The sequence below is a fragment of the Drosophila sulfurigaster genome, chromosome 2L (genome assembly GCF_023558435.1).
Source record: "Drosophila sulfurigaster albostrigata strain 15112-1811.04 chromosome 2L, ASM2355843v2, whole genome shotgun sequence".
Taxonomy (NCBI): Eukaryota; Metazoa; Arthropoda; class Insecta; order Diptera; family Drosophilidae; genus Drosophila; species Drosophila sulfurigaster.
The window spans coordinates 24,342,716-24,369,814 of record NC_084881.1 but is presented as its reverse complement, the minus strand read 5'-3'; the positions used below and the strand labels follow the sequence as shown (position 1 = coordinate 24,369,814).

General features: G+C 37.7%; 2 protein-coding genes across 5 annotated transcripts in view; one reads left to right on the top strand and one right to left on the bottom strand.

Moving 5' to 3' along the window:
* The window catches only part of LOC133839602 (transcription factor hamlet), a 41,115-nt gene extending 28,006 nt beyond the window's left edge, over positions 1-13,109 (bottom strand). The window contains exon 1 of one of the 3 annotated variants that reach the window (XM_062271224.1): positions 12,197-13,109. In XM_062271224.1, coding sequence (XP_062127208.1) covers positions 12,197-12,257 — 61 coding nt within the window. In that variant the 5' untranslated portion in view covers positions 12,258-13,109. Of the gene's footprint in view, positions 1-208; positions 755-6,418; positions 6,604-12,196 lie in introns of those variants that run through there. The other 2 variants (XM_062271253.1, XM_062271232.1) reach the window with 2 other exon arrangements.
* Positions 13,110-24,817: 11,708 nt separating this feature from the next.
* Positions 24,818-26,262, top strand: LOC133850222 (uncharacterized). Of its 2 annotated transcripts, none has more exons than XM_062286260.1 (3): positions 24,818-24,986; positions 25,051-25,601; positions 25,803-26,262. In XM_062286260.1, the coding sequence occupies exons 1-3, from the start codon at positions 24,939-24,941 to the stop codon at positions 26,104-26,106; spliced, it is 903 nt and encodes a 300-aa protein (XP_062142244.1). In that variant the 5' UTR covers positions 24,818-24,938; the 3' UTR covers positions 26,107-26,262. The 2 variants fall into 2 exon arrangements, with proteins under 2 accessions (XP_062142244.1, XP_062142243.1); XM_062286259.1 differs by having other exon boundaries at positions 24,819-24,992.
* The last annotated feature ends 837 nt before the right edge of the window (positions 26,263-27,099 follow it).

The window sequence follows — 27,099 nt, the reverse complement described above, 5'->3', positions numbered from 1 at the left end:
AACACTCTTAGACGTCTGCACTCACACACAAGAATCAATTTACTGAAACAGTTGTGTTGCAATCTATGTTAGACAAGTCAAGTCGGTGTCTGCTGCAACTATTTGTGGCAACATCCACAACTGGTAACACAAAACTGCAACTGATAACAGCGAAAACACACAAACACACACACACATAGAGAGATTATCCATTTAGAGAGTAACCAACCTGATATAACATAACGATCGAATATCATTTTGAAGCCGTTCAATTTTTACAAAGTTAACAAACGTCTTCGTTTCACGTTTCTCTTCCAAAGTTATCACAATGCAAAAAAGTGTTTCAAGTAAATAAAAATAATAATAAAAACAGCAAATCATATGCAACACAAGAGCGAGACAACAACGCGACGCGACATGGCAGAAAGAGAGCGTAAAAGCGATTTGATGAGATCAATGTCTTTTTTTTTTTTTTTTAATTGTGGCACACGTTGCGTATGCGTAATACTTTAGAGCAGATATTCCTTGGTTAGATGATTTTCGAATTCGGTTTTATTTGTGATTGGATTTGATTTGGTGTCGTCTCTATCTGCCGGTTGTCTTCACAAGACTGAGTACCGAACGGATACGTGACGCTGACAGCGCTGTTCACAGCGATAGCGCAAAAACCTCGACAGCGACAGCGACAGCGACTGCGACGACGACGTCAGCGCAGGCAGCGACAGACGGACGACGACAACACGAAGAAAAAAAAAAGAAATGAAATGAAACCAAACTGTGATTCCGATTGCGAGCGAACGAACTGACTGAAGTGAAGTGATGATGATTCTGACTGCAACTGAAATGTGAAATGTGTGTAAGTGGAACTGGCAACCGAGAGGCGTCTCTTTGGTTGGTTGCTGTTCCTGCTGTTGCTTCAGTTGGTGGTGGTGTTGGTCGCAAGGATGCCACACAAAATAATGATGAAGATGACGATGATGATGATCGAGCTGCTGACAGTGCTTAAGCGCAGCAGGGGATGAAAATAATGAGAGCGAGAGCGTGCGGCATTGACAGACTCAGTATCTGTAGCTGTAAATGTATCTGTATCTGTATCTGAAGCTGTATCTGACTACCCTGCAGTTGTGCAGCGTCCGCTCTCTCGCTGCTCTCTCTCTCTCTCGCTGCTCTCGCTCTCTGCTTCGCTCTTTGAATCTGTGTCAGCTCTGTAAGCAGCAACATCATCATCATCATCATCAACTTCTTCATCATCGTTTTCATCAGCTGCCGAATTGCTTCTGATTCGAATTGCGCCCGAGGCGCAAGTTGAAGTCCTGCTGTTTGTTGTTACCCTTGTTGTCGTTGCTGTTGTTGTCTGCCTGGCCACAAAAGGATAGCAAACACACACACACACACACACAGAGGGAGATATAAGTGTATATACAAGTGTGTATATTATATATTTGCTATTTACCTACACACTGTTTTCCTATCAGAATGCAGCAGCAGCAGCTGCGGCAGCGGCAGCGACAGTTCTGTGTTCTCTATGTATCTCACAGATACACGACATTCGCATCGTGATGAGAAGCAGCAGCAGCCAAGCTATATTTGGCTGAGAGGGAGGAGCCAGCGCAGGATAATAGGGCGTGCACATCTTCGCATTCATTATGCACACACACACACACACACACACTTAGCTGTAGATACACAAACTGAGAGATACTCAGATACTCTGCTGTTGGCTGCTGCTCTGTTAGCTCTCGCTCTCACTCTCTCTCTCTCTTCGTCTCTCTTTCTAGCGCACAGCTTGTTTGCGGTTTCGCTGCGACTATTATGGGGCCACAAGCAATACGCCCAGCCACCCTTCCCCCCGCTCCCCTTGGCCCTCTTTCCCATCCAGTTGCTTGCCCCAAACTCGCGTCACCTTTTTGCAGTCAGACAGTGGCAAGTTTCTGGCTTGCGGTTGCCCTTCCTTGTGTGTGTGCGGGGTTGGTTTGCCACCTGCCACTTGCCACTTGCCTCTTGCCACTTGCCTCTTGCCACTTGCCACCTGCGTCTCTGTTGCGTCTCCTGCTCTTCCAAAGCGTGCGCAATAAGCGCACATTAGCCTAATGGCTCTGTGTGTGTGTGTGCGTGTGTATGTGTATGCGGGTGTGTGTGTGTGTGTGTGTGTATTGGCCACAAAAACTCATGGCAATAATTGAAAGCGACTGCGTTGCTTTTTGCCTTTTTGGCCTGCGGCGCCTTTTCACTTTGCTCGCATTTTCTGTTGCGCTTTTTTTTCCCACTTCTGCGTCCCCCAACAAACAAATATTCCCTCTGTGTAAGAGAGAGAGAAGGAGAATGAAAGAGAGAGAGAGCAAGCGAGTTTGTGTGACTGTGGTTAGGCTATGTACAAGGTTGATTTTTGGCTGTTGGCTTTTGTTTGCAACTTAATTTTGTATCTGTCGACAAAGTTTCCGACACAAACACATACACAACACACACACACGTATACAACACACACACACACAGCACACACACACTGAACACACAAACTGTGCGGTTTTCAACGTGCTGCAGCATTAAAGAGGAAAGGAAGTGTTTGCAAACTGATTTGTTGGGCTGGCTTAAACAATTAACAACTCGTTAAGGATTTCTACACGTAATAAATTTAATGAAATACGGTTGAAAATGTGTAGACATTATTTTTAAATAGTTCTTTGAACATCAGAAATTAATTTGTAAGTCAATAAATAAATTTATTTATTTAAAATTTTAAAGGAAATATGAAAAACAAGTAAGATTCAAAGATTCCCGCTACTTATTTTAAATAAAAATAATTCCGTGCGGTATTAATTTTAAAATATACCAAATTAATATAACGCAAAATACAAAAAAATATACTAAAGATTATATTTGGTATATTGCTATAGTACTACAAAAATACCATAGCTTGCAAAATAAATTATAAGAAATTTCTTTGTGCCTTTCCAAAAAAATAGTTAATTGTTTTATTATTTTTTTGTTAATTAAATATTTAAGAAAAAATTGATTGTTTCATATTGATAAATTTTACAAAGATTTGTCAATAGATCTTAATAAAATTGGTGCCTATAAAAAATTAGAAAAGATTTCATAATGTTGCTATTAATAATGAAAATATTTTTTTTTTCGAATTTCGTTTAAAATTTTAAAATTGAATCTCATAATGAATTACACAAAATATTGAAAGTATTTAACTTTTCTTATTTCATACTAATAATGAGAATATATTTTTCTGATTTCATACATAATTTCATTTATTAAAAACTTAAATTTTCTTGTATCAACTATAATTTTATTTTTATATCATTGTGCAGCTAATTAATAACTTTGTTGACCTCTGTATGACATTTCAGTAAAGACTTTTAGTCACATCAACATTAGTTTCCTGAATATTTTTGCTGGCCCCAACTGGACTTCACTATCGCCGGACTTTAATAGCTTCCTGAGCTTTATGAGGGTGCCTAATGGCAGCGCAAAGCAAAAAAAAATTAATGTTCTGATTCTGATACTGATTCGGATTCTGATTCCCCCAAGTGCTCAATGACGTGATCCCTTTTCGCATTATTATTAACACGCGCTGATAATTGTTATGGAATTTCTTCTCTTTTTTTTTTTTTTAAATAAAATTTATTTGCTCTAAACCCGCATAAAATAATTATTGCAGAAAAAACCAAGCTGATAAAATTATCTCGAGTATTAATTAAAATTGTTTTCTTTTTTTTTAGATTTCTTTTGAAATGCGACAACGCTGAATCTAGAATCCTTTGGCATTCCCAAAACAAATTTAATTCGATTAGCAATAAATTTATGAACTTGTTATTTATTTGCATGAGGAATACGCCACTTAAGGGCAAGCCCCCTCATAACTTACGCAAAAGTGATAAAATATAAAAAGTGAACATGAAATATGAATGCGACAAAAGGTGTCAAAAGGTATCTGTATCTCTAACCGACTCCAAAAGGTATCTCTATCTGTATTTGTATCTGTATCTCTATCTATTTGCGTTTGTCAAACAGCAGCAGTCAATTAGGCGCACGTCGCAACTTTGGTAATATCATTATCATGAGGGCACAAACACACACACACGCAGATATACACAGACATTAAGGGTTGCAGGGTTGCAAGGGTCACGAACAGACCCTTTTCTGGCGCTTCTGAGGTTCTAATAGCGTTAAATTAAAACAACATAATCAACAACGTTGCGCCCTTGTCACATAATTTAACACGCAGTGACTCTTTTTTTTCTGTGTTATATAGATAGATAGATAGAAAGGATTGTTAGTCCTTTATTTGCATTTCGCTTTGGTCTGGGGTCGTCGCTTTCGCACTCACATATATATAGATAGACTCACATAATTCATCAGCAAACACGCCTCAAAAGTCAAATTTGTATGTTACATGCATTCAAATGAAATTATTGAATATGTTGAATATATCAAATATATTTCTAGGCAATTGCCTTGCTTTGATTTTGTTTTGTACCCAGGGCAATAAATTTGTTGATGATAACTGGCCATGAGAAGATAGCTGTGCATTAGTGGAAAATAGTTAAGTTATTATAGGGATAGGAGCGTCTTGCCATTGTCGAAAAATATTTATGATGTCTAGAAATTGGTGTGCTCAGAACCTAACGATGTAGCTAAATATATTTACCGATCTATTTTCTTGTATTCATTTAAATTTACAAATTTACTATGCAGTAATTCAATTTCTTGAAGAGTCATATTTCAAATTTTGTGCTATTCAAAAATGATTTATTACATTACAAAATCAGATTGTTAATATTTAGTAATTAACTATAAACATTTTGAGAGGAATGTTTTGTGATCTAAATTGATTAATAACAAAAATATTTTGTGATAAATCTAAAAATATCTTAGGAAAATGTTGATATTCAAAATGGCTTATTCGAAGTCTAAAAAGATTTTAGAATATAAAATAAAAATCTCTTTCACAACTAAAAACAGGAAACGTATTGAAAAATCTATAAAGTATAACTTTTTTATCTTAAACATTAGCTGGCTAATTTATATTAATTCAATATCAATAAAAGCAAAACAGTGCGGTATAATACTTAAAATATACCAAACAATATACCGCAAATATGTTAAAATACCGAAAACCATACTTGGTATATCGATGTAGTACTGCATTCGAAATATACCACAGAGGTCAAAATATACTAGATTTTCAGCAGGTATAAATAGTTTAATAAAGTGAAAAACTGCTTTCTTTTCTAATTGAACTTAAACATTTCTACTGATACACAAATAGAAATAGCTTATTTGCCTCGTCTTTATCGAATTTCAATTGGCACCTTTATATCATAATATTAACCTTCTATGATTTTAACATCCTTGAACCCTCAAATGTGATACTCAATTGTCTAGGTTAACTGCTGTTAGTTTAATAGAATACGCATTACTTTTGTGTTTTGATTTTTACGCGCCAAATGTCCAACTGTGCGGCCTACAAATGTCCTCGGGCATCAAGCCACTTGCCCCCTTCATCTCGGAAACTTCTTCGGAATGAACTTGAACACTTCCTTGACTCAAGAGAGAAGAACAAGAGAAGCAGTGAATTCTGTCTCTCAGTCTCAGACTGCGACTTTGGCTGTCGTCTATAATTAACTCAGCTGGATGGCTGATCTTTGACTTTAACTGTCTGCACAAGGACAATGGTTCTTCAGAGCACAAAAGCTGTGATTTTAGCATACACTCATGCTCAGTACTCAAAACTCAGGCCCCCTTTTTGCAAAAGACGAATAACCAAAAAAAAAAAAAAAGTTCTTGAAGAAATCAAAAGTCGTCGTTGGTTTATTGTTCGAATGGAACTACAACTGGCAGTGTTATAGAGTGGTGATATCTGCCTTGACTGATCTTGTAAACCTTACGTTATATATTTTTCAATTGTTGTGTGTCTTATTGACATGCCACGACTTCAACTTCAACTTCGACGGCTGCTCCTGTTTCTGCTATTTCCATTCTCTTTTGTTATTTGCGGAACGGAAGTTGTCCCTTCTTTTGCCCAAAAAAAAAAGAAAAGTAAAATACGAAGAGAGAAGCAAGAATGTTGAACTCACAACTCAAGTCAAACTGAAGTAGTCTGCTCACTATAATTATAACGAGGTCAATGCGAATGAGAGAGGGAGAGCGAACGAAGGAGAGATGTGCAGCCTGGGCAGATGATGCGATTGCATTTGCTGAGAGTAGGCGTGGAACACGTAACTTAATACGCATCTCAAAGCTGCAATCTTACTCTCATTCGCGCTCTCTCACTGTCTCTCCCCCTTTTTTTTTTTGTCTTGCTTAGACGGCACGCGTCCCTCACACAGGAAGAAGATGCATTTGCTCTGCAGTTGTCTCTTCGGCACATCTGCTTCGCACCCTGTCCGCTTTGAGGTTGCGCAAAATAATTGAAAATGTCACTCACTTGTAACCCTTTCTTTGCAATATTTTACTGCATTTTCTTTTCCTTTTTTTTTTGGGTGAATTTTGTTGATTTTTGCTTTTGTTTTTAATTGGCGTGAGAAAACCGCTTTAAATTTTGATTTTCGTTTACTTTGCGAATTTAGCTCATTTATCACACACACAAATACACACACCGTACTGATCACATATTATATTTTACGAGTCTTCGATTCACTGGCTCCACGGCTATTAAACTTTGCTCTTACAGAGGTCGCTTAAGTGAGCCGACGGCGCTTCGATACTCACACACACACACACACACAAACAAACGATAGAGTCACACGCGCACCCACTCGAAATTTGAGGAGCAAAGATCTGGCGAGTGAACGAGTAAGGAGACTGCAAGTGAGTGAATGGGAGTGGAAGAGTGTTACGCGGTGACAAACTTCTTTTCATTTCTTTTGTATAATCATAGAGTGAAATAAAATATATTTACTGAAGCCTCCAAAATTCTACTAAATACACATTGCTCTAGTGAAGTGCCTATGATATCGACAAATACTCGAAGCTGCGCTGCCTTTCGTGCTCAGCAACGGCGACAGCAAATGTTCTTTTTAAATTGGGAGCAACGGCAACAACAACAACAACTAGAAGAAAACACAAAAACAAAAACAAAATAATACGAGTTGGCAGCACGTCGTCCACAGGCTGTGCGAGCGATGGAGCGAGACAGCGGCTGAGCTGGCAGGCAGGCGGTGGGTGTTAAACGGGGACAACACATAAAATATGAGCACTTGACTCTCTCACTCTCTATCGTTCTCTCGTACAATTTCTTGCACTCACTCATTAACTCCCACCACCCTGACGACGCGTTTGTTCCTTTTGTGCTCTCTATTTCACGCTGATCGCTTTTTCTGTACTTATGAAGTGTACTATGCACTCGGCAATTAATGTTGCTGTTGTTGTTGTTATTGTTGTCGCTGTCATCGAAGTTGTTATCGTTTTTGTTGTTCTTGCTGTTGTTGCTTTATAGCCAGCTAGTTGACTCGTCGTCGTTGTCGTTGTCGTGCATGCAAGCAATCCACTTACTATCTATTTTCTAATATGAAAATAAACACATTAACGATTAAACAGCAAAACCAAATACAGTGGGACGACTTTGAATTACCCTGCAGGCAAACATTAGCTATAAATACAATACATTGAAGGATATCAATACGTGAACGTTAATTTAAAAGCAGATTCCTTTAAATAGGATTATTAATCATTTTTGTAGAGAACGAAAAAAATAGAAAAGTCTATAATTTTTAATAATTTACTTGTCTGAACTTTACTACCCTCTAGCTTAATACCCTGTAAACCCTGTCGCAGACAAATGACAATGTATCTGATTATGAGACACCATTGTAAACAATTTGTAAATCGATAACCATCAACGACACTATAATAATTCAGTAATATATATATATATGTATGTATATAGAAGACACTGAAATACCCCGCAATTAGAAAGAAAGTTGGCAAGTTATATTGGCAAGTTTGTTGCCAATTACAAACTAATAAATTGCACTTATCAATGTCTCACTAGTTTATGAATGAATATGATTTTACGACTTCCTAGTCTCCAAGATAAGGGGAAGTTCCCCAAATACCAAGACATTCTTCAGAGACATCAAAAACTGAGCTAGGATGCAACGAAACTCTTTGTATCCACTTGCTATGACAGACCTTACTCAAGATTGGATCGTGCTATATATCAATATGCGGGTCGTATCAGAGTCGAGTATCTGTCGTGTAATGTGTAACTGTAAATAAAGACAAAAGTCCCACACTCATAAACAATGGTCCAATGACAAGAGAGTGACAGTAGCGTCCATAAAGCAAAGCCCCATATATGATAGTTATATTTATGCGTATACAATAACAAACATTTCCCAGTAACTCACACACACACACTCACACACACATACACAAACGCGATGCGATCTTGTCGGAGGGCCACGCAATTATCTTAGTGAACTACTCACCACACAAACGATATAATTATACTATAATACGATATATATATAGTATGTATATATAAAACGCGTACTAGGTCGAAAGATAAAAGAAGAAGAAAACCCCCCACGAGGGCGCGTTACAAGTGAATTATATATGTATATGGTATATTTAACATCAGCGAACTCTGACTTGGAATGTCTGACTGACTGACCGAGTTGAAGACTCGGGAGTGACAGAATGGTCGATGACAGAAAGCCGATTGATTATGGCCAGTTTAGAAGGTGCTTAACTTTATGGCCATCCATATAATTGATGATGGTGGTGGTGGTCGTATATATAACGCATACGCAGGGTCTGCCTCGTGGCTATCTTTTCTTCTATCAAGACAATGTTTTTCAATTTTTATCTGCCACACTCGCACACACACTTAGGAAAACACTTTTGCTTTTGACAGTAAAAGGTCTCTGTGTTGCCTCTTTTTTTTACTTCTATTTTTTTTTTTTTGGAGTGCGAGTTGAATCAGGCAAATAAATGTTCAATGTATTTCGGTAATAAATTGTCGAAATTGGAAGAATAATTCGGCTATTGTAAATTCATAAATATATCAGGTGCCGGAGCTGGTCTAGCGATGGGGCAACAATACAATAAAAAAAAAGAAACAAAACTGAACCGAGACGATATCATCTAGCAGAGGAAATACGAGTGCTCCAAACAACCTCCAATTGTTGATTGCTTAACCCAGTTTCAGTTTCAGTTTCATCGCCAGCACAGACATTGTCAGCTTTTAAGGGCCCCCCCTTCTCAATAAGGTAGCCAAGCTTCAAGTCAGGAAAAATCGAACTAAAAGAAACTAACACACTAACACGTGCACACTTGGAGGATCTAATCAAGTTTATGGAGCATCCATGCTTTTTGATAGCAGTGGCTATAAAAATAGGCGTCTATATAAAAGCATAGCACTGACTGATAAGTCGCGAGTACGCAACCGTAATCTTGATCCGCAGCTTATCTGGCGTTTATCTCTATGCCAGGGTGCCAAAAAATGTTCGAAAAGAGAGTGAGAGAATGAGAGAGTAAAAAGAATTGTGGCATTGTCTACTGCGAATATACATATGTCGGGGTCTATCAGGTCTATCTGGCTCTTGGCGTCTTCTAATCATTATCTGCACTCGAGTTGTAAATATTATGAAGGCGACACTTTTATTTTGATATATTTATGGGGCCCTCTAATGTGCGTTGGGCAACAACAAACGCATTGAATACTACAACGAATACGAATACGAATACTCAGTAGGTGTAAATGTAGTACTCAGACTCATAGTTTAAACTAGAAACTCATTTGCTGTCTTCACACTCACACATTATCAGCCACGAAATGTTTTATGTTTTATGATGCTATATATATAGAGCTATTTCTTGCCTAATTGAATGATATGATAGCGGGTTTTAGAAAATATTTTAATAGCTCTTAATACAATCGATTCACAGGCAATAAAACCGCTGATACCAAATGCCCCGAAGTATCGCTCTAATTGATATAACGATACGGTCCGATGACAAGGAATACATAAGTTCAAAACCATTTGGGGACTTTTTACCTTGCGATTGTCAAGTGGTCAAAATCGGGTATAGTAAACTTTAGCCTAGGGTACTACAATTGAGAAGTTTCGCTCTACATCCCCTATTATCGTTTGGTTAGTGAATGAAAAAGTCTTTCAAAATTACATTTTTAAAATTTTATAAATTTTTTCTTGGCAGACTTCAATATTTTGAAGTTGTATTCAAACGCTGAAAGTTTCATTAAGATCGTATGTAAGTTAAGGGTTGATAAAAATATATAATGGGGTTTCTTTGATCGTAAGGAAATATTTAGTACTTTACTTAGTTGTGTATATTTCTCTCTCTTATTCAACCGCATAGATCTCAAGATAAATACATTCCATTTAAAATTCTTAGTTAAAGATGCTATCTTTATAAAGAATATTGACTTAAAAAAATACTGACTCATTTCAAGCCCGCAGTTGAGTGCGGTTAGAAGCATATGTTTACCGCATGATCTGCATATATACATATATAAATATTTATATTAACATATAAGATTATTTATCTGGACATTATGAAATATGGAATATGTTATTAGCCCGCATTAAAAACATTAACAAATGGCCATTAAATGCCATCACATGCCCCTAGGGAATCAGGCACATTTTTTATTGGGGCTTGGGTATTTATTGAATCATTTCCAGAATATCGAAAGGAAGCGGGCTCTACATATTCGTATTTCTACTTAGCTTGTGCCGGAAACCTTGTATCCCATATGAGAACATAGAACAGTTCTAGTCTCTGGATTTCATTCTGGCACATGACATAATAAAAAGATAAATGCCGCTATACTAAAATATTATTCATGAGTCTGTCGTTAAGTAAGTGCGACATATACTGTATAATGTATTAAAATTATAATAAGACTGTTTCGCAACTTTTCACAGTCGCAGACTTATCGGCTGAGCAACGTTTTCAATGTCAGTTGATTGCAGACACTTTGTCATCAGTATCCGATCCAAAAGCAGAGCACCGAGTTATCACCACAGAGCAGTATTCAAATGAATTCATCTTGTCCGTTATATGAATAAGTATTGCGAAATGGCTTTCGGAAGTTTCCACTGATAAACCGAGAGAGTCGATTAGGAGACTTGGCAATGGATCTGTTGGAGTGCTTAAAATAAAAACCCTAAATGATTTTGTCACAGCTTTTGAGAATTAACATGTGCAATGTGTGTCGCAACATTTTTGTTGTTTGTTATCTGAAAACAACGAACAACAAAACCAAATTTTAACTCGAACACAAATAAAATGTCCCGAATCAAGTAAAATTAACTTTGCTAGTACATGAAACAGATGTCGCTGACTTATCTAGATTAACGTCAACTCCAAGTCGAACCTGCACAAAACAAGTCTGAGTCTCTCTGGAATATTGACTTGTGTTATTACTAACAAAAAATAATCTAACTCAATGCCCGCATCACATAACATATAATATATTGAAGTATTTCTCAACACTATCTCAAGGGATTTGAACGCTTTAAAAATTTGATTAAAATGGTAGAAATATTACAGTTCTGTTCTGATTCTGATTCATAAATTTTTAAAGTAAAAAAATATTCTGGGTAATTTACTTTGATGATAGTAAATAATTTCCCATTCCTTGGTAAAGTTTTTCTTTTTCTATTAATTTTGTTTGAGATAAGGTGTTCTTAAATTGAAAAAAAAAGTTCATAATAAGAGCATCAAGATATTAAATATTTGTATAATAAAACATTCCCTTGAATTTATGTGTATTGCTTTAACTACTTATTATATCAAAAAGTTTAATATAATTTATCAAAAATAATGAAATGATCAAATATTCATAAATTATTTAAAAAGTCATATTACATTAATTATATTTGTATGAATATTGAAAATTAAAATTTAATAGAATTTAGATACAAACTAAATATAATATCTAAAGTGCGTTTTTTTTTTAGTTTACTTAAGATTATATAATTTGATCTTATGAAAATGCGATTTACTGAGTATTAATAATGGGATATTTGGCAAAGTATTTCGATTTTTTTAATATACAGCCTAATTTATATGTCACTGAAATATATTAGACAATTAAAATATTATTATTATTATTATTAAATTATTGCAATTTGTATAATTGACATTTTGTATTGCAGTATTAATTTTATTTTTATTTGTATAATTGTAATATTCTGTTCTATTTATCTAAATTGTATTTTATAGATCTTACCTTGACTTAGCTTTTTGGCAATCGCTTTGGATCGCATGATAATCTCGAGCAGTGACGTCATTAATGCTGACAAACTTAAGAGAAGCACATAGCAAAAACCGTTAAGAAGAGTTCAAAAGTTCAAGCCACTGACATTGAAAATAACACTAAAAGGATCCCACTGAGTGTTTTAAGTGTGTGAGTGTATATGTGTATGTGTTGTGTGTGGAATACACACACAATTAGAAATCACAGCTTAAATCAAGCGCACCACATTAAACCGACTGAAGCGACACAATTTAAATTTGCATACCACAAATGGAGGCGGAGGGGCGAACACTTCTCATTGCTGTTTGAGGGAAGGGACGACTTTAAACTCTCGCACACACACACACAGACACACATGTATACATCTAGAATTCTTGGCAATGTTTTTGTTCTTTAAGCACACGCGTCGCGAGCCGAGGGCGGGAGAGGGCGTGTGCCCCGAGAGAGGTGGAGATGGGGAGGCGTGTGTGATTGGAAAAACTCTACGATATATATATGTTTGTGTGTATATATATTGACGAACTAGCGCAACAACAAGTGAAGACCGACGGCAAAAAAAAGGTGCTGCCAAAGCGGTGCTGAGTTGAAGCGCGTTTGCCGCAAAAGTCGCAAGTTGCAGGTTGCAAGTTGCAAGTCGAACTTAAGGCACACCGATAACAACAATAATAACAACAACAACGATAGCGATAGCGATGGCGATGGCGAGAGAGACAAACGATAACACAACAATAACAACGAGAGCGCGACTCCGACTGTGTGCCACACACACCTGCCCATTGAAGCTCCTCAGACGCGACTGACGACGACAACGTCGACGGCGACGACGGTGGCGGCGACGATGGCGATGGCAACGACGTCGACGAAGCCGCCGACTACGAGAACTAAGACTACGAGTATTTCGTCTATGCGGAGCTGCTGCTGCTGCAAATAGTTGTTTTTGTTTTTGTTGTTTTTTATTTTGTGTTTCTTTCTTTCGCTTTTTGTGCTATTTTTTGCTGCCGCTCGTATTCAAAACTTTGCTTTTTTTTTTAGTGAGCAGGCGGCGCTTGCTGCCGCTGATTGCGACTGACTACGCGACGACTAAAACGACAACGACAACCGCAATAGAGCGACAGCAGCGACTACGATAGCAATTATGGCGGTGCAGCGGGAAGGGGGCAGTCAGACTGAGTCCAGCGAAAGCTAGCCCAACCACCAACCACATAAAACACAGCACAAGCCAAGGCACGCGTAGGTGTTGTAAGTGTATGTGTGAGTGTGTGTGTGTGTGTGTGGAAGGACACTAACGCTGATGAGAACGCCAAGCACGACACGGCATAGCTCTAGTGTTCCTAAGCTTTGCTTGGAGCTGTAAGAAAGGCAACGCAATTCATGCAAATCAAGTCACGCAACTAAGAGACAGGCAGGCAGTCAGGCAGGACTCCAGGACTCGCTCCAGTGATTGGCCATTGGTCAGCAGCGTGTGGCTAGCAGAGACAGAGAGCGACCAAAGCAGCGCAGCGTCAGTGGGGCAACTGTGTCAGCGAACTGTTGCTTGGTGAGTGAACTGCGACTAAATACTGAATAATGTCACTAGCTCTATCTATACTAAAACAAGTAAGTACAGTCGGGTGTGCTCGACTGTGAGATACCCGCTACCCATTTTGAATAAAAACTAAATAGTGCGGTATTATTCTCAAAATATACCGAATATACTGCAATATACTAAAAATATACCAAATGATATATTTTGTATATCGATTTAGTACGATATTCAAAATATACCAGAGACGACACAATATACCAGATTGTTAGCCAAAGCAACTAAGACCCCTAGTACGAAGGCGTTTTTGCACATACAAAAGTATTTCTTCAATGACTATCTGATCGCAACCAAATCGTCAGGAATACCAAAATACCAAAATTCGCGACGCTATCTTTAAAATTCGAGTTTTGTCAATTTGCGGGGGCGGAAGTGGGCGTGGCATAAACAAACTTACTCTGCGTGCTAACATAACAAATGGTGTCAAAAAAAATTATAGCTCTATCTCTTATAGTCTCTGAGATCCAGTGTTTCCTACGGATAGACGGACAGACAGCCAGACAGACAGACGGACAGACGGACATGGCTACATCGTTTGGGCTGTTGACGCTGATAAAGAATATATGTATATACTTTACAGGGTCGGAGATGTCTCCTTCTACTTGTCACATACATTTCCTGCCGACACAAAATTATAATACCCTTCTACCCTATGGGTAGCGGGTATAAAAACTTTTCTCTTTTACTAACACTATCCATCTTATAAGCAAAGAAAACCCTATATAAAGTGTATTCAAATACACCAATAAAATCAATCTACTTCTACAAAAATTATTTTTCTCTTATATAAATGTCAACGTACAAGCACATACTGAATATAAACTTATAATATGTATGAACTCAAATAATCTTTAAAAATTCCTTAAATTCCTATTAACTTTATAAAAATAACTTTTCTTACTTGTTCTCTTTTCTCCTTCACTATGAATGCCATATCTCTAAGGAATGTCAATCTGTAGATCTGTATATTGAATAAATTATAATGTTGGAGAACATTTGTTGTTAAATATTGAATTATAATACGTTTTTTTAATGAATAAAAGTCATAATATAATTAAAAAAAAAAAATAGCTTAAAAGTGCAATTTCAGTACGTATTTAAGTACATAAGTATTTATGAGAAATTCTTATAGATTATTCATCGTGTATACCAACTATTTATACACATTTTTTTATATGAAAAGATAGTGTTTTATACTATACTTTTTTTCTAATGTATTTTACCTGCTTTTATGCCAAATTTTAGAATATTCGCCGAGTTACGACAGCGAAGCAATAAGTGATCCGATTTAGCACTTTAAAACTGACGAATTTCCTCAAGAACATGGACAATGTTTGCCATTAAATTTACATACTGAAGTTGCTCAACTTTTTCTACAGTTGTACAGCGAATGTATGTACTTTTTCTTTGCCATTTGACCCCCAAGGAGGCAAGCCTCAAGTGCTGGCGCCCCTCGCTTAACCTTGCTATCTTTACCATCTATCTATATGCCTATGGCACTTAGTAAAGCCCGACAAGCCATGCACATGCCCACAACAGGCCCAACGGCTAATGAACAGCCCTCGAGACAGCCCGCTGACCATTTGGCAGTGGCCCAATGGGCTGGCAAATGGTCAACACGGACCACCCCTCCCCAGGGGGTGTGGGTAGGGGGGGTGGCAATAGGAATGGGAGTTGACTTTTGCCTGCTGCATTTGTCGCTTGCGCAGGCCGCGTGTCAGTCGTTTGTCATAAGTACAAAAGTTGTGGCCCCTTTTTTAGCTCTGCTTTGCTTTTCAAGTGCTATGCAATCAATAGAACATCCCCCACATACTAGAGGATGGGAGGAGAGGTGGAGTTGGTTTCTCTCTATCACCTGCCCTGATGCAGTCTGCGCTCCAATTTCAGCGCATTGCTCGCATTTTTTTCGTATTACGAGAAAACTCATAATAAAACCAACTCAGCCGAGGGAAAAACATTTGTTTTGCCATGTCGTAAAATATGCAAAGATTTCAACGCTCAACTCTTGCCAATTGTTTGTGTTGTTGTTTGTATTTATAGCCAGCGTTGTTGTTGTTGTTGTTTGTGCTATTCTCTTTTTTTTTTTGGGCAAATTTATGGTACGTTTAATTGTTGTAAATGACTCGCTATCCAAATGTGTTGCGCCCTATTAATATTCACAATTTCTATGTGTTTTATTAGTGTTTATCTAAGCTTTCGTGTATAATTCTCAGGGCGCCACAGCGCGTATACGTAATATTGCACCACTCAACAAAAAAAAGAATACTCAAAGTGAATTGGTGTGGTGTGAAGTCCATTGTTCTAATTATAAATGCACTTGATCTTGCCTTACAATCCACGTATTTTGCCAATTTCAAGGTGACCTATAATACTTACAAGCACTCTCGAACCTACTACACACTACTACAAACATATATACTAAATATATATACTTGGTATATCATTCAGTTGGCATCATTCAGGTCATGTCGAGGGCGAATGAAATCATTTTCCTGCTAATTATGGCAGAAATCAGAATCAGACGGCACACATGCTTAATACATATCTGTTCAACAGCTATAGAACGGAAATCGAATAAAGCATTCAACTGCTTGCAAAAGGAAATGATTAAGAACCATTTAAAGAACCATTTATAGAATACGAAAAGTATTTACTTTATTGCAATTCTATTTGAAATCAATTCTAAATTAATCTGTTTAATTTGAGATTTATTTAAAGAAATATTTTTGCAATTTTGTTATTATATACCAAATTATATTATGGAATTCCTGAAATACTAATAAATCAATATAAAAAACATTTGTTATATTTTTTCCATTTGTAAATATATACAGATTGTATTATAAATGTATTAGAAACGATTATTATTATATAATATTCTATTAAATTATTATATTATATTACATTTATTTTATATTTCATTTTATTTTATTTTGTTTATTATATTTTATTTTAAACTCCAAACTTTTTAAAATGATTTGATTTAATTATACACATGTAATTATTTAAATAGAAATATTTACGTACTATTTCCTTAATAAGTTTATGGGCTTGCATTCTGAGTATAATTGTGCTGAAGGCTTCATAAACATTTACTAAGCCAAATCTTCAGCACAGTCGCAACGTATTGACCTCAAACATGTTGCCTTAATTAAGACCCAAGCACAAGCATGACTACATACATATACACACATAAAACACACCCACGCATACACATACACATACTTATACACATAGCCATTGCAACGTAGATTGAATGAAGGCCTCTTTCATTAAGATTACGAGCCATAAGAAAATTCTCATTAATTTCAGAGCTGGGGCAGCAGACAGCGCTAAAATGGCATCGACTGAAGTTTGATAGGGAGTTTATTAAGAGAAGGAGGGAGGGAGAGAGAGCTGTATTGCATCGGTAAAATGAAATAATTTAGCGAACATTTAATTATCAGGGAAAACAGTCTGACATTACATAAAGCACATGCACATAGAAACACACACATATACATATGCTGTGCTTGTCTGTACGAAAATATATATAGAGAGAGATGCAATTGCCAGAATGAGGTAATCGTAAATTGCAGCACCGCAAAAGTTTCAGCAAGCGCGCTTCCTCTGCTCCCCCTCAGCAGCAGCAGCAGCGCAGCTAACATCTGCCCAGCTCATGTACAGAGTCAGAGACACACGCACACAATCACAAACACGCTTAGCCACAAACACACACATACCAACTCATCGAGTCATTGCTACTCACACACGCGCACAAAAACGAAAAACGAACGTTTCTGACTGGCGGGCATTCAGATGGTTGTAGTTATTATTGTTGTTGTTGTTATAGAGCCATCGCCATCGCTTGTGTGTGTTCTCACTGCCTGTCGTCTCTTATCTCTTGTTCATTATCTCTCTCAAAAACAAGAGCAACAACAACAGCAACAGCGACAGCAACAACAGAAGCGGTGCGAAGCGAAGCGATGAGAGTGTCTGTCATTCGTTTGTCATCGTCATCGACTGGCACCCAGCGCAGTTGGCAGCCGCAGAGCTCCCAGACCCGAGACCCGAAGTTGCCTCTCTCGCTCTCTCACATGCTGGCTGGCTGAGTGCGCGTGTGCTTTGCGCGTCTGCGCTTTACGACGGTAGGTGGAGCTTTGCGATGGACAGCCGTGAGCGAGAGAGCAAGCGAGTGAGTGTGAGAGAGAGTTGTTGTCAGTTATTCATTGCACGCAATTCGCCGTTATGCGGCGAATTTAGAATTGCTTACGAGCTTGCAGGCACTTTTTTGCTGGCCCTTTGGTGTTTTTTGATTAATGAAGTGTGTTAAGAGGCCAAACGACGACGCAAACTGTTGCAATGCCAACGCAGACGACGACGACGACGATGGCGACGACGATGACGATGACGGTGACTGTGTTGGCCTCACCAAGGACAATGCTTGCGGCCAAACGAGTCCTTGATAGGGGTTTAGGTTGGCCGCAAGTTAATCAAATGTCTATGTCCCGTTTTACCGACGGCAACCCGCAGCAAACAGCGCAGATAGGCGTGGCATAGACTCGCCTGCTGTCTGCTGTTATCATATCTCTCTATCTCTGTGTCGCCGCAAAACGCTGACGCTCTGCTGCTGCTGGTGCTGCTCATTTTGCAAGTGCGCTCTCTTTTATCTCTTCACTATGCAGCCATCCCACTCGCACAGCGCTGTCTGTGCTGCTCGCACACTTTGACCAGCGCGTAATGTGCTCCAAAATGTCGCCACTGTCGTTGGTCCATTGATGTGCGCTGATAGCGACAGCCGAGCAAGGCAGCGACGTCGGCAGAGACAGAGACAGCGGCAGCGGCAGCAGCAGCAGCGACACTGGCAGCGTTGCTTCAAAATGGCGTGTTTCAGTATAGGTAAAAGGTATGTGCACATAAGAGGGATACACATATACATATATATATATATACATACGTATCAGCAGCCTCCTCGCTCTCTTCGCTTGCTCGCTTTATCTTACTCGGCAGATACATAACAGATACCAACAAATATATACCATACATAACATATATAGCAAAGCATTGACATAACGCCAGACACTGAGTATCTTGCTTGCACAGTGCTCTGCAACTTTCTTGTGACTGCCAACAGCAAACAAACAAACAAACACACACACACATACACACAACAATAGCACAAACCTCAGGCAAGTTCGTTTCTGCTGTCGCTTTATTGCCACAGCAGCAACAACAGCAGCAGCAGCGGCAGCAGCTTCCAATGCTGAGTTTTATGTCTTCATTAACTGAAAAGTTATGAGCCATAAGAGCGAGTGCTTCAGGCATAGACATTTTACCAGGGGCAGCAGCAGCAGCTAAGGGGAAAGGAGCTAGAGGGATAGGGACCAAGCGACCACAGCATCTGTGTGCGGTAATTGGGGACTGTCGGGTGACAATGGCAACCAGAAATCACAGCAGCAGCAACAACAACGTCAACAACAACAACAACGTCGACAGTTCTCCATTCTCGTGGTCAGAGCGTGCAAAAAAATGTTTAAAAATGGAAACAATAACAAGAGTAACAGCAATAACAGTAAACGTAACGACAACAGTCAGTGAATATTTCTGATCTGCGTCATGGTAATCAGTTTTAATACCCCTTACAAGGAACGTATCACTAAAAGGGTGACTTCAGTTAATTTTCATTTTTCTTAATAACGGCAGCTATCCAAATTTACACTCTAAAATAAATTCTGTGAATCGTGACTAACAATAAGAAATTTCCAATAATTCTTCCAGATATAAAATGCCACTATTTAAATTTGCAAATAATTTATTTATATATATTTATATTATTTTTCGAATTTAAACATATTTTATATAGATAGACTATTAGACATTATAATTGACTTTTATGATCAATATAATAATAATTATTATTAGATACAGGGTATCTCTCAGCCGACTACTCACAACATTGCGATGCACATAAATCTGGAGTATAGCTGTGAGTAGCAGTAGCTTTCTTGACAACGCACAGTGGTCAAGATCTCGCTTGAAACCATCATATTTTTAGATTCGGAGACTACATTGGTTGCACATATTTGTGCAAGAATATCAATATATCACATATGCAACCTGCATAAAGCGTAATCTTAATCCTGCGGTTCTAACGCTGCGGTTCTAAACTCAAGATTTGTCATTCTGCAGTTAATAATTAGCACCCATTATTCGATTTTATAATGTACAGCCCGCATTGTGTCATCAAGGCTTCAATCGGTCGAAGAATGTTGAAATGTCTTAAGATGAAATTTGAATTGCACAACTAAAATTATATATTTTATCGGAAAACAGATAAAGTTCCTAAAATTAATCTTAGCTCTAAATATAGTGCTTATCTAGAGCTTTAAGAATAACATTCACTTATTTTTAAAATTGTTTCAGCTTATGTTATTTTCACTGCAGTGCACTGTAAATAGTCTCGCACGGGACAAATTTCGCCATGGAATTACCCATATCTAAAATCTAAACTTATTTTTTATTCTGTAGAAATTGTTTCGCAGCAAATAACTTTTTCACCACTGCTGAAACGAGAGTTTTGCACGTTGCGTTGATAACTCATTTCACGTGTCTAGATAGTATTACTTACAACACTCAGAGCTGCTGTCGCTGACCATGGGACATTGACGTTGCAACAGCACGACATGCTGACATCAGTTCGAGATGCGGGAGTCTGGCTCAGAGACTCAGAGACTTTACTAAATGGCTGCTCGCTGTTCATATACCTATTGAAAAACGAAAAAATACAAAAGGGTATAATGGAATGAATGCATCAAGCAATCAACTCTTCTTTTTCAATGTCTGTCGCTCAATAGGCATAAAATTTTTAGATTCACTGTATATAAAACATACTTAAATTTTACAATAAATAACCTAAATAATGGTAATTAAGTAAGTGTTAGATTTAAGATGATTCATTTATCTAGAATTAAATAAAAATGTTAAAAGAAGTTGGTTTCAAAACTTCTCTTCAGTCTACTAGAAAGATTAGAACTTCCCATTTTAATATCTATAAAAATTTATTAAATATACGAGTTTCTATTCAAGCATGTGGCAGAGTATCTGCAAGTCGTACATTCCCGTTCGCACCCTTTTCAACTTACTTGTTTTTTACTGACTCTCGTAAAAGTGAGCAGCATTTGCAGTAGCATTGTTATTGTTGCACTGGTTTTAGTGGCTGTCGTAGGAAGTCATCAACAACAACAACAAAAAGGAAAAAATGAAGAGAAAACACAACACAAAAAACTGTCGTCGTTCCAAGTCGTCCAATATTCTATGCTTGATTCCACACAGGTCTCACTAGTTAACTTCGCTTCACTGATGCGCTTTTTTCAATTTGTCACGTACGGTAGATTTTGAGTTCGATATTCGCTTGCTCATTACATCAACGTTGAACATGGAAGACTAGTGAAATATGTTATGTTGTAAGGGAGGGGGAGGGAAAGGGGAGGCACACTTAATAACAAATTAGTATTTATGAAATTCATAGAATTATTCGTTTGTCCCGCTAATCTATAAAAATCGCCTTGGGCTTGCATGTGACGGGTCTATCTAATTATGCAAGATTTGCCGGGTCTTAGCCTCGAAAGTCTCGAAAGTCTGAAGTTGGTTTTCAGTTTCTAGGCCAATACACAGCTAAGGTATATATAATATACGATATATATATATTGTGCGACGAGTCTATGATGTAATGTTGACTAAATTATGACGTTGGTCAAAACGTGCGCTGGACACATTTATCATTTTGGGGCTGGAATCCAAGAGAACTCCGACATCGACTCCCAACTCTGACTTCCAAATGCTAAAAGCAATAATAACTTTATGTCTTTTGCGGCGAGGCAAATAGCGAACACACGAGTCCAGCGAGTCCAGCGAGTCCTTCGAGTCCTTGAGTTCGCTATGATAGAAAATTGTGTCACGACAGGAAGCGAGATAAGAGCGTAATTTTCTTTCAACGTACATTGGGCGACAGGTAAAAGCTTTACAAGCTGACCCCTATCAACCACCCCCGCACTCTCTGCTCTGCTCTGCCCCCCTCTTTGGCCACTACATTGCTACGGCGGCCCGGATGTGGACTATCGTGGTTACCGTTAGTCATTTTCAGTGATTGTTCAACCGACGAAGGCACCAACGTTGACTTGACTTTTAATGATTGTCACGCTCCCTAACCCTCCACCTGCACCCTCTACATACTTTTCACCCTCCCACTTGAGTACAACAGACAGGCGAATGAGGTGCTGCCCCTCCTCCAGTCTGCTTCTTCTTCCTCTTCTTGCTCGAACTGTGCCTAATTTGCATTTATATTCATAATCTTGGGCATTGCGTCGTGAAATATTGCATGTCCCGAACTTGTGACACTTTAATTGCTCACTGGATTACACTCGGCCAAACACAGGTACACACACACATTTCAAGTACAGTGGGCACACAGTACAGTGGGCAGACCTCAGTCCTTTTAAGAAACGATCAAATCGCAATTTGAGAGTTTAAAGAGAGCTCTTCTCTGCTCTTCGCTGCGCTGCGCTGCATAAATCTCACGTTGGACCCATTAACGTTGTCTATATGGCCCCTATATGGTTATTAGGCCCTTGTCTGTTCTGTTTCGCTGACTACGTGACTTTTGCGCGATTTCCATGTCTGCAGATCGATTTTCAGACACCAACAACAGATACAGATACAGATACAGATACAGATACAGATACAGATACAGACAGCAACTGATACAGATACAGATACAACTGCAGTCGCAACAACAGATGCAGATAAAGCTAAGGAAGAGGGGCGGAGCGGGAAAAGGGAGTAAACGAGCAAGTTAGTGGCGAATGTTTTCAGCTGACCAGCAGACAAAACAAAGTCAAGATCCTAAGTTGTTATTCTCCAGCCAGATAAATGTCTAAAAATACAAACAAAAGATACACGAGCTCGCTCACAGCTTACTTCTACAATGTGGGTTCCCTACTCTCCCTACTCTCCCTACACTCCCTCATTTTGCCCCTTATTCTCTTGTCTGCACTTAGTCTGCCTGACTATATCTCAGTATGTCAGACCTTCTTCAGAATTTCTTATTATCGGCTCAGGCATAATTGAATTCAAACTTTACTCTGTGGACTTTACCGAGTACTTGGGCTCTGTTTAGTCTTAAGACGAACATGTGTTCTGTGATTTTATTCTGATAATATATGGTGTGTGTTATTTTATCTTCACCTGATAGGATTTTGGAAGAAATCCTCTTGACTTTCTGAGCACTTAAAAAGGATCTCAATTGTAAGTTTGCTCATTTTTTACTTAAATGTTCACAGGTTTTCTTTCTGAACTGTGTTCTGATAATTACAATAATTTCATATATTGTGTTTCAGTAATGTAAAATATTCGTTCTATTTATTTCAAGGAATATATATGCCTTAATATTATTTAGTTAGTTTAAATCATAATTACTTGTATTCAGTTATGACTCTTACTGTAGAACTTAAAAATATGTTTTATATACATATGTACTAAGAGACTTTACATACAATTTATCTATATTTCTTTTTATAATATATCATTTATAATTTAAGTTTAAGTTTATAATTTAAGTTTTTTTTTTTTCATAAATAATTAATACTATAATTTTCTATCCCTCTGTTTTACTTCTTCCACATTTCAAATACCCTAGACATCTCTTCAATCTCATACTCTACCCCCTCTCTATACCCTGTACCCAACCCTGAAAGAGGCTGCCATTTTGTATCCAGATTCACCCACCGCAAGTGGAGCACTTTGAGCGATAGCCAAGCGTAAAGAGATGTAAAGACATGCTCAAGTATGCCACTCGATGCTGGGGCAGGTAAAAGGTGCAAAGGCGAATGGGAGGGTGGCAAAGAAGGCTGGGGAGGAATGTGTGTGGGGGGGAAAGAGAAAAGGAGGCATGCAGTCGATGGCAGCAGCGTGGCCACAAAATGCCAAACAAGCGTAAACTGCCATTTTGCTATTTCGAGGCACAACGAAAGCAGCAGTGAAAGTATTATGGCGAAAGGCAGACTATAGATACCCTGTAAAATACGGAAATTAATCAAAATTAATTAAGGTGGAATTTGACACTTTTTATTATTATTTTAGGTATGAGATTGCAAAAGTTTGCTATTTATCTTCAATGAAAAAATCAAATAAATATCGAACATTTATATACAACCATTTTATAAATATAATATTTCTTAATAACATAAAACTATAACTGGATAAAACTATTATCCAGTAATTATACAAATTTCCAAAATTTTAATATTTTTATAGAGGAACAAATGAATGTAAAGTGCTTCTCTAACCAGCTAACTCCATTTACAGGGTATTTTAATTAAAAACCGCAATTGTATATAAAATAATATATTTCACATTGTGCACATAATTTTATTGTATTTACATCACCAGGGCCAGCAAATTTGCACGCATTTTAGTTGCATTCTCTGGCGGCTTTAAGTGGTTTCCACATCCACTTTGACTGCATCTCCACCCTGTTGGATGATAGACCTTTAGTTGCTCTCCAGTTGGCCAGTTGCTGGTGGATGGCCTGGCAAATTGGCTTAGTTAAAATTGTATTAGTTCTGCATCAGAAAGCTCGCGCAGACTGAGCAAAGGACATTTTTTTTGTAATGCTCTTCAAGCTTTCGATTGGTAAGCTCATTATTAAGCTATCGTTGCGCGAAATTGCATTGTACGAGAATTGCTAATTAGCTTGGCGGATTACATCAATTAATAGCTAACGAAAATAAGAAAAGGTAAAAAAGTTCTACAAAGTGATAAGCGAAGGTTACTCAACACTGTAAGCATCAAGTATCTTTGGCACCTAAAAAAACATATTTTCATTATATAATATTATTGAAAACCATTTGATCACGTTAACCGTCATAATAACACCTATGTACATCAATTAGTCGAATATTAAACTGTAAATCTCGAAAGTTTTATAATAAAGTCAGCAAAGCAAAGCATTCAATGTAAGATATGTAAAATAACACCTAGTTTTATACAATCAGTTGAGTTCAATTTTAGTAGATCAAACATTTTAAATCACAAGTATACTTTTGTACTGAGATTATCTATTAAAAAACAAACGCAAATTTTAAGTGTAAACCAAATATGATTGAACTAAATTTCATATATGTTTTAGCCACGGCCTTTATTGTTGTCAGTGTAAGTCACTTAAAGTAAATTATCTTAATTATCTATTTTTTATTTAATTCTTTTTCAGCTCTCACACTTGGAGTTGTCCTCAGATGCTGTGCCCCTTCAGTCGCATCCTTCAGGTGTGCACATTCAAGATTTGCGCAAGCAACCAGATTTGTATGCAGCGGCCAGCAATCAGAACTTGAATGTCGTCCAAAAGAACACTACGCTCGATAAGACAAAAGAAAAGATGAGAGTTCATGTGCATCCGGCACTGACCACCAAGTTTATGGAATTTGTGGCGCAGGCACAGATGAGGGAAGGCGAGGAAACGGATGAACCTCCCGATGGAGCATCTGATAATGGAGTCGATGATTCTACAGATGCAGGAGCAGGTGGCGGTGGAGCAGGCGGCAGTGGAACTGGCGGCAATGGCACTGACACTGGCGGCACCAAGGGTCACGAGATTACCATATCGGTGCCGAAATTCCATAAGGATCACATGGGCAACTGGATTTACCATGTATGGGGTGCCACCTATGGCAATTTGTGGGGCGACACACGATTCAACAATGCACAGTTCACCATACCACGCATTCGCGTCGATTCAAATGCATCCATCAACTACTATCCCGAGTGAGTAAAGCAAATTTTAGATATTCTTTGTCTGTCTGTCTGTCTGTCCATTTACATTAAGACTTAGAACTCTGAGATTGTAAGAGGTAGAGTTTTGAAATTTTTAGACAGTATTCTTTAACTCAAAAGTGTTTTAAAACTTAATGTTTTATAAAAATATAATTTAAGCCCTTTAATTAATTATTCTTTTCATATTTTCAGTGGTCCCCGTTCGACTGTTTGCATGGGATCAACAATCTACAATGTTCCGGCTGTCCAAAATTGGCTGAGACGCAATGTCTATACGGAGGTGCATAAACATCCAACCTTGTTGGATCCACTCCGGCAACAGATCTACAAAGAAGGCAGATCCGAGGAGTGTCATGATCCCGAAAAGTATTCCAAATGGAAGGATTATCAGGAGTGTGCAATGCGACGCAATCAGCGCATGGAATATTACATTCCCAAATATCCGCTACATCAAATTGGCTTCAAAGGCTCCAAGGAAGGTGCCAAGCATGCATAATTCAAACATTGTCAATTCGTACACTACAAGAATGTTTCGAGCCTGGAATTTCTTTTGAAATAATTGCATTAATAATATAATAATATGTTGTATATTTGGAAATAGATTATTGTGATACCATTTCGTATTTGCACTGAAAGAAAAGTTAAACTCTTATACCTACATATGATATTTTTTACTGAATCAACCATTTATAAAATTAAAAGAAAAACGAAATTAGCCGCAACTGTCCCAAGGAACTCGGGAGCTTGATATGCCACACTCTCAAAATTTGTGCAGCAAATTCGATTAGCAACTAGTTGGGTAATTTACTTAAGTACAATAATTTTGAATAGGAAAATACTCTTTTTTAATATAAGAATACTATGCAATGTTATGATAGTATTTAATATTTCTAGTGAACCTTTTATAGAATAACTAAACATACAACGAAATTAACCACAACTATTCAAAGGAACTCAGGAACTTGATATGCCACACTGTCAAAATTTGTGCAGCGGCTTCGTTTTGCAACTAGTTGGGTGATTTCCTTGACTTGGGCACAATAATTAGGAAAATACTCTATTATAATATAAGAATGTAAGCCTAATGTATGAAAGTATTCAATATTTCCACTGAACCTTTTATAGAATAACTAAACAAACAACGAAATTAACCACAACTATCCAAAGGAACTCAGGAACTTGAAATGACACACTCTCAAAATTTGTGCAGCGAATTCGATTAGAAATTAGTCGAGATATTTCCTTGACTTGGGTACAATAATTTTGAATAGGAAAATACTTTAATTTAATATAACAATATAAGTCTTACATCGCAATATGCAATGTTATGATACTTTTCGATATTTATACTGTATCAACCCTTTATAAAATAACTAAACAAACAACGAAATTAGCCACAACTATCCAAAGGAACTCAGGAACTTGAGATGCCACACTCTCAAAATTTGTGCAGCGACTTCGTTTAGCAACTAGTTGGGTAATTTCCTTA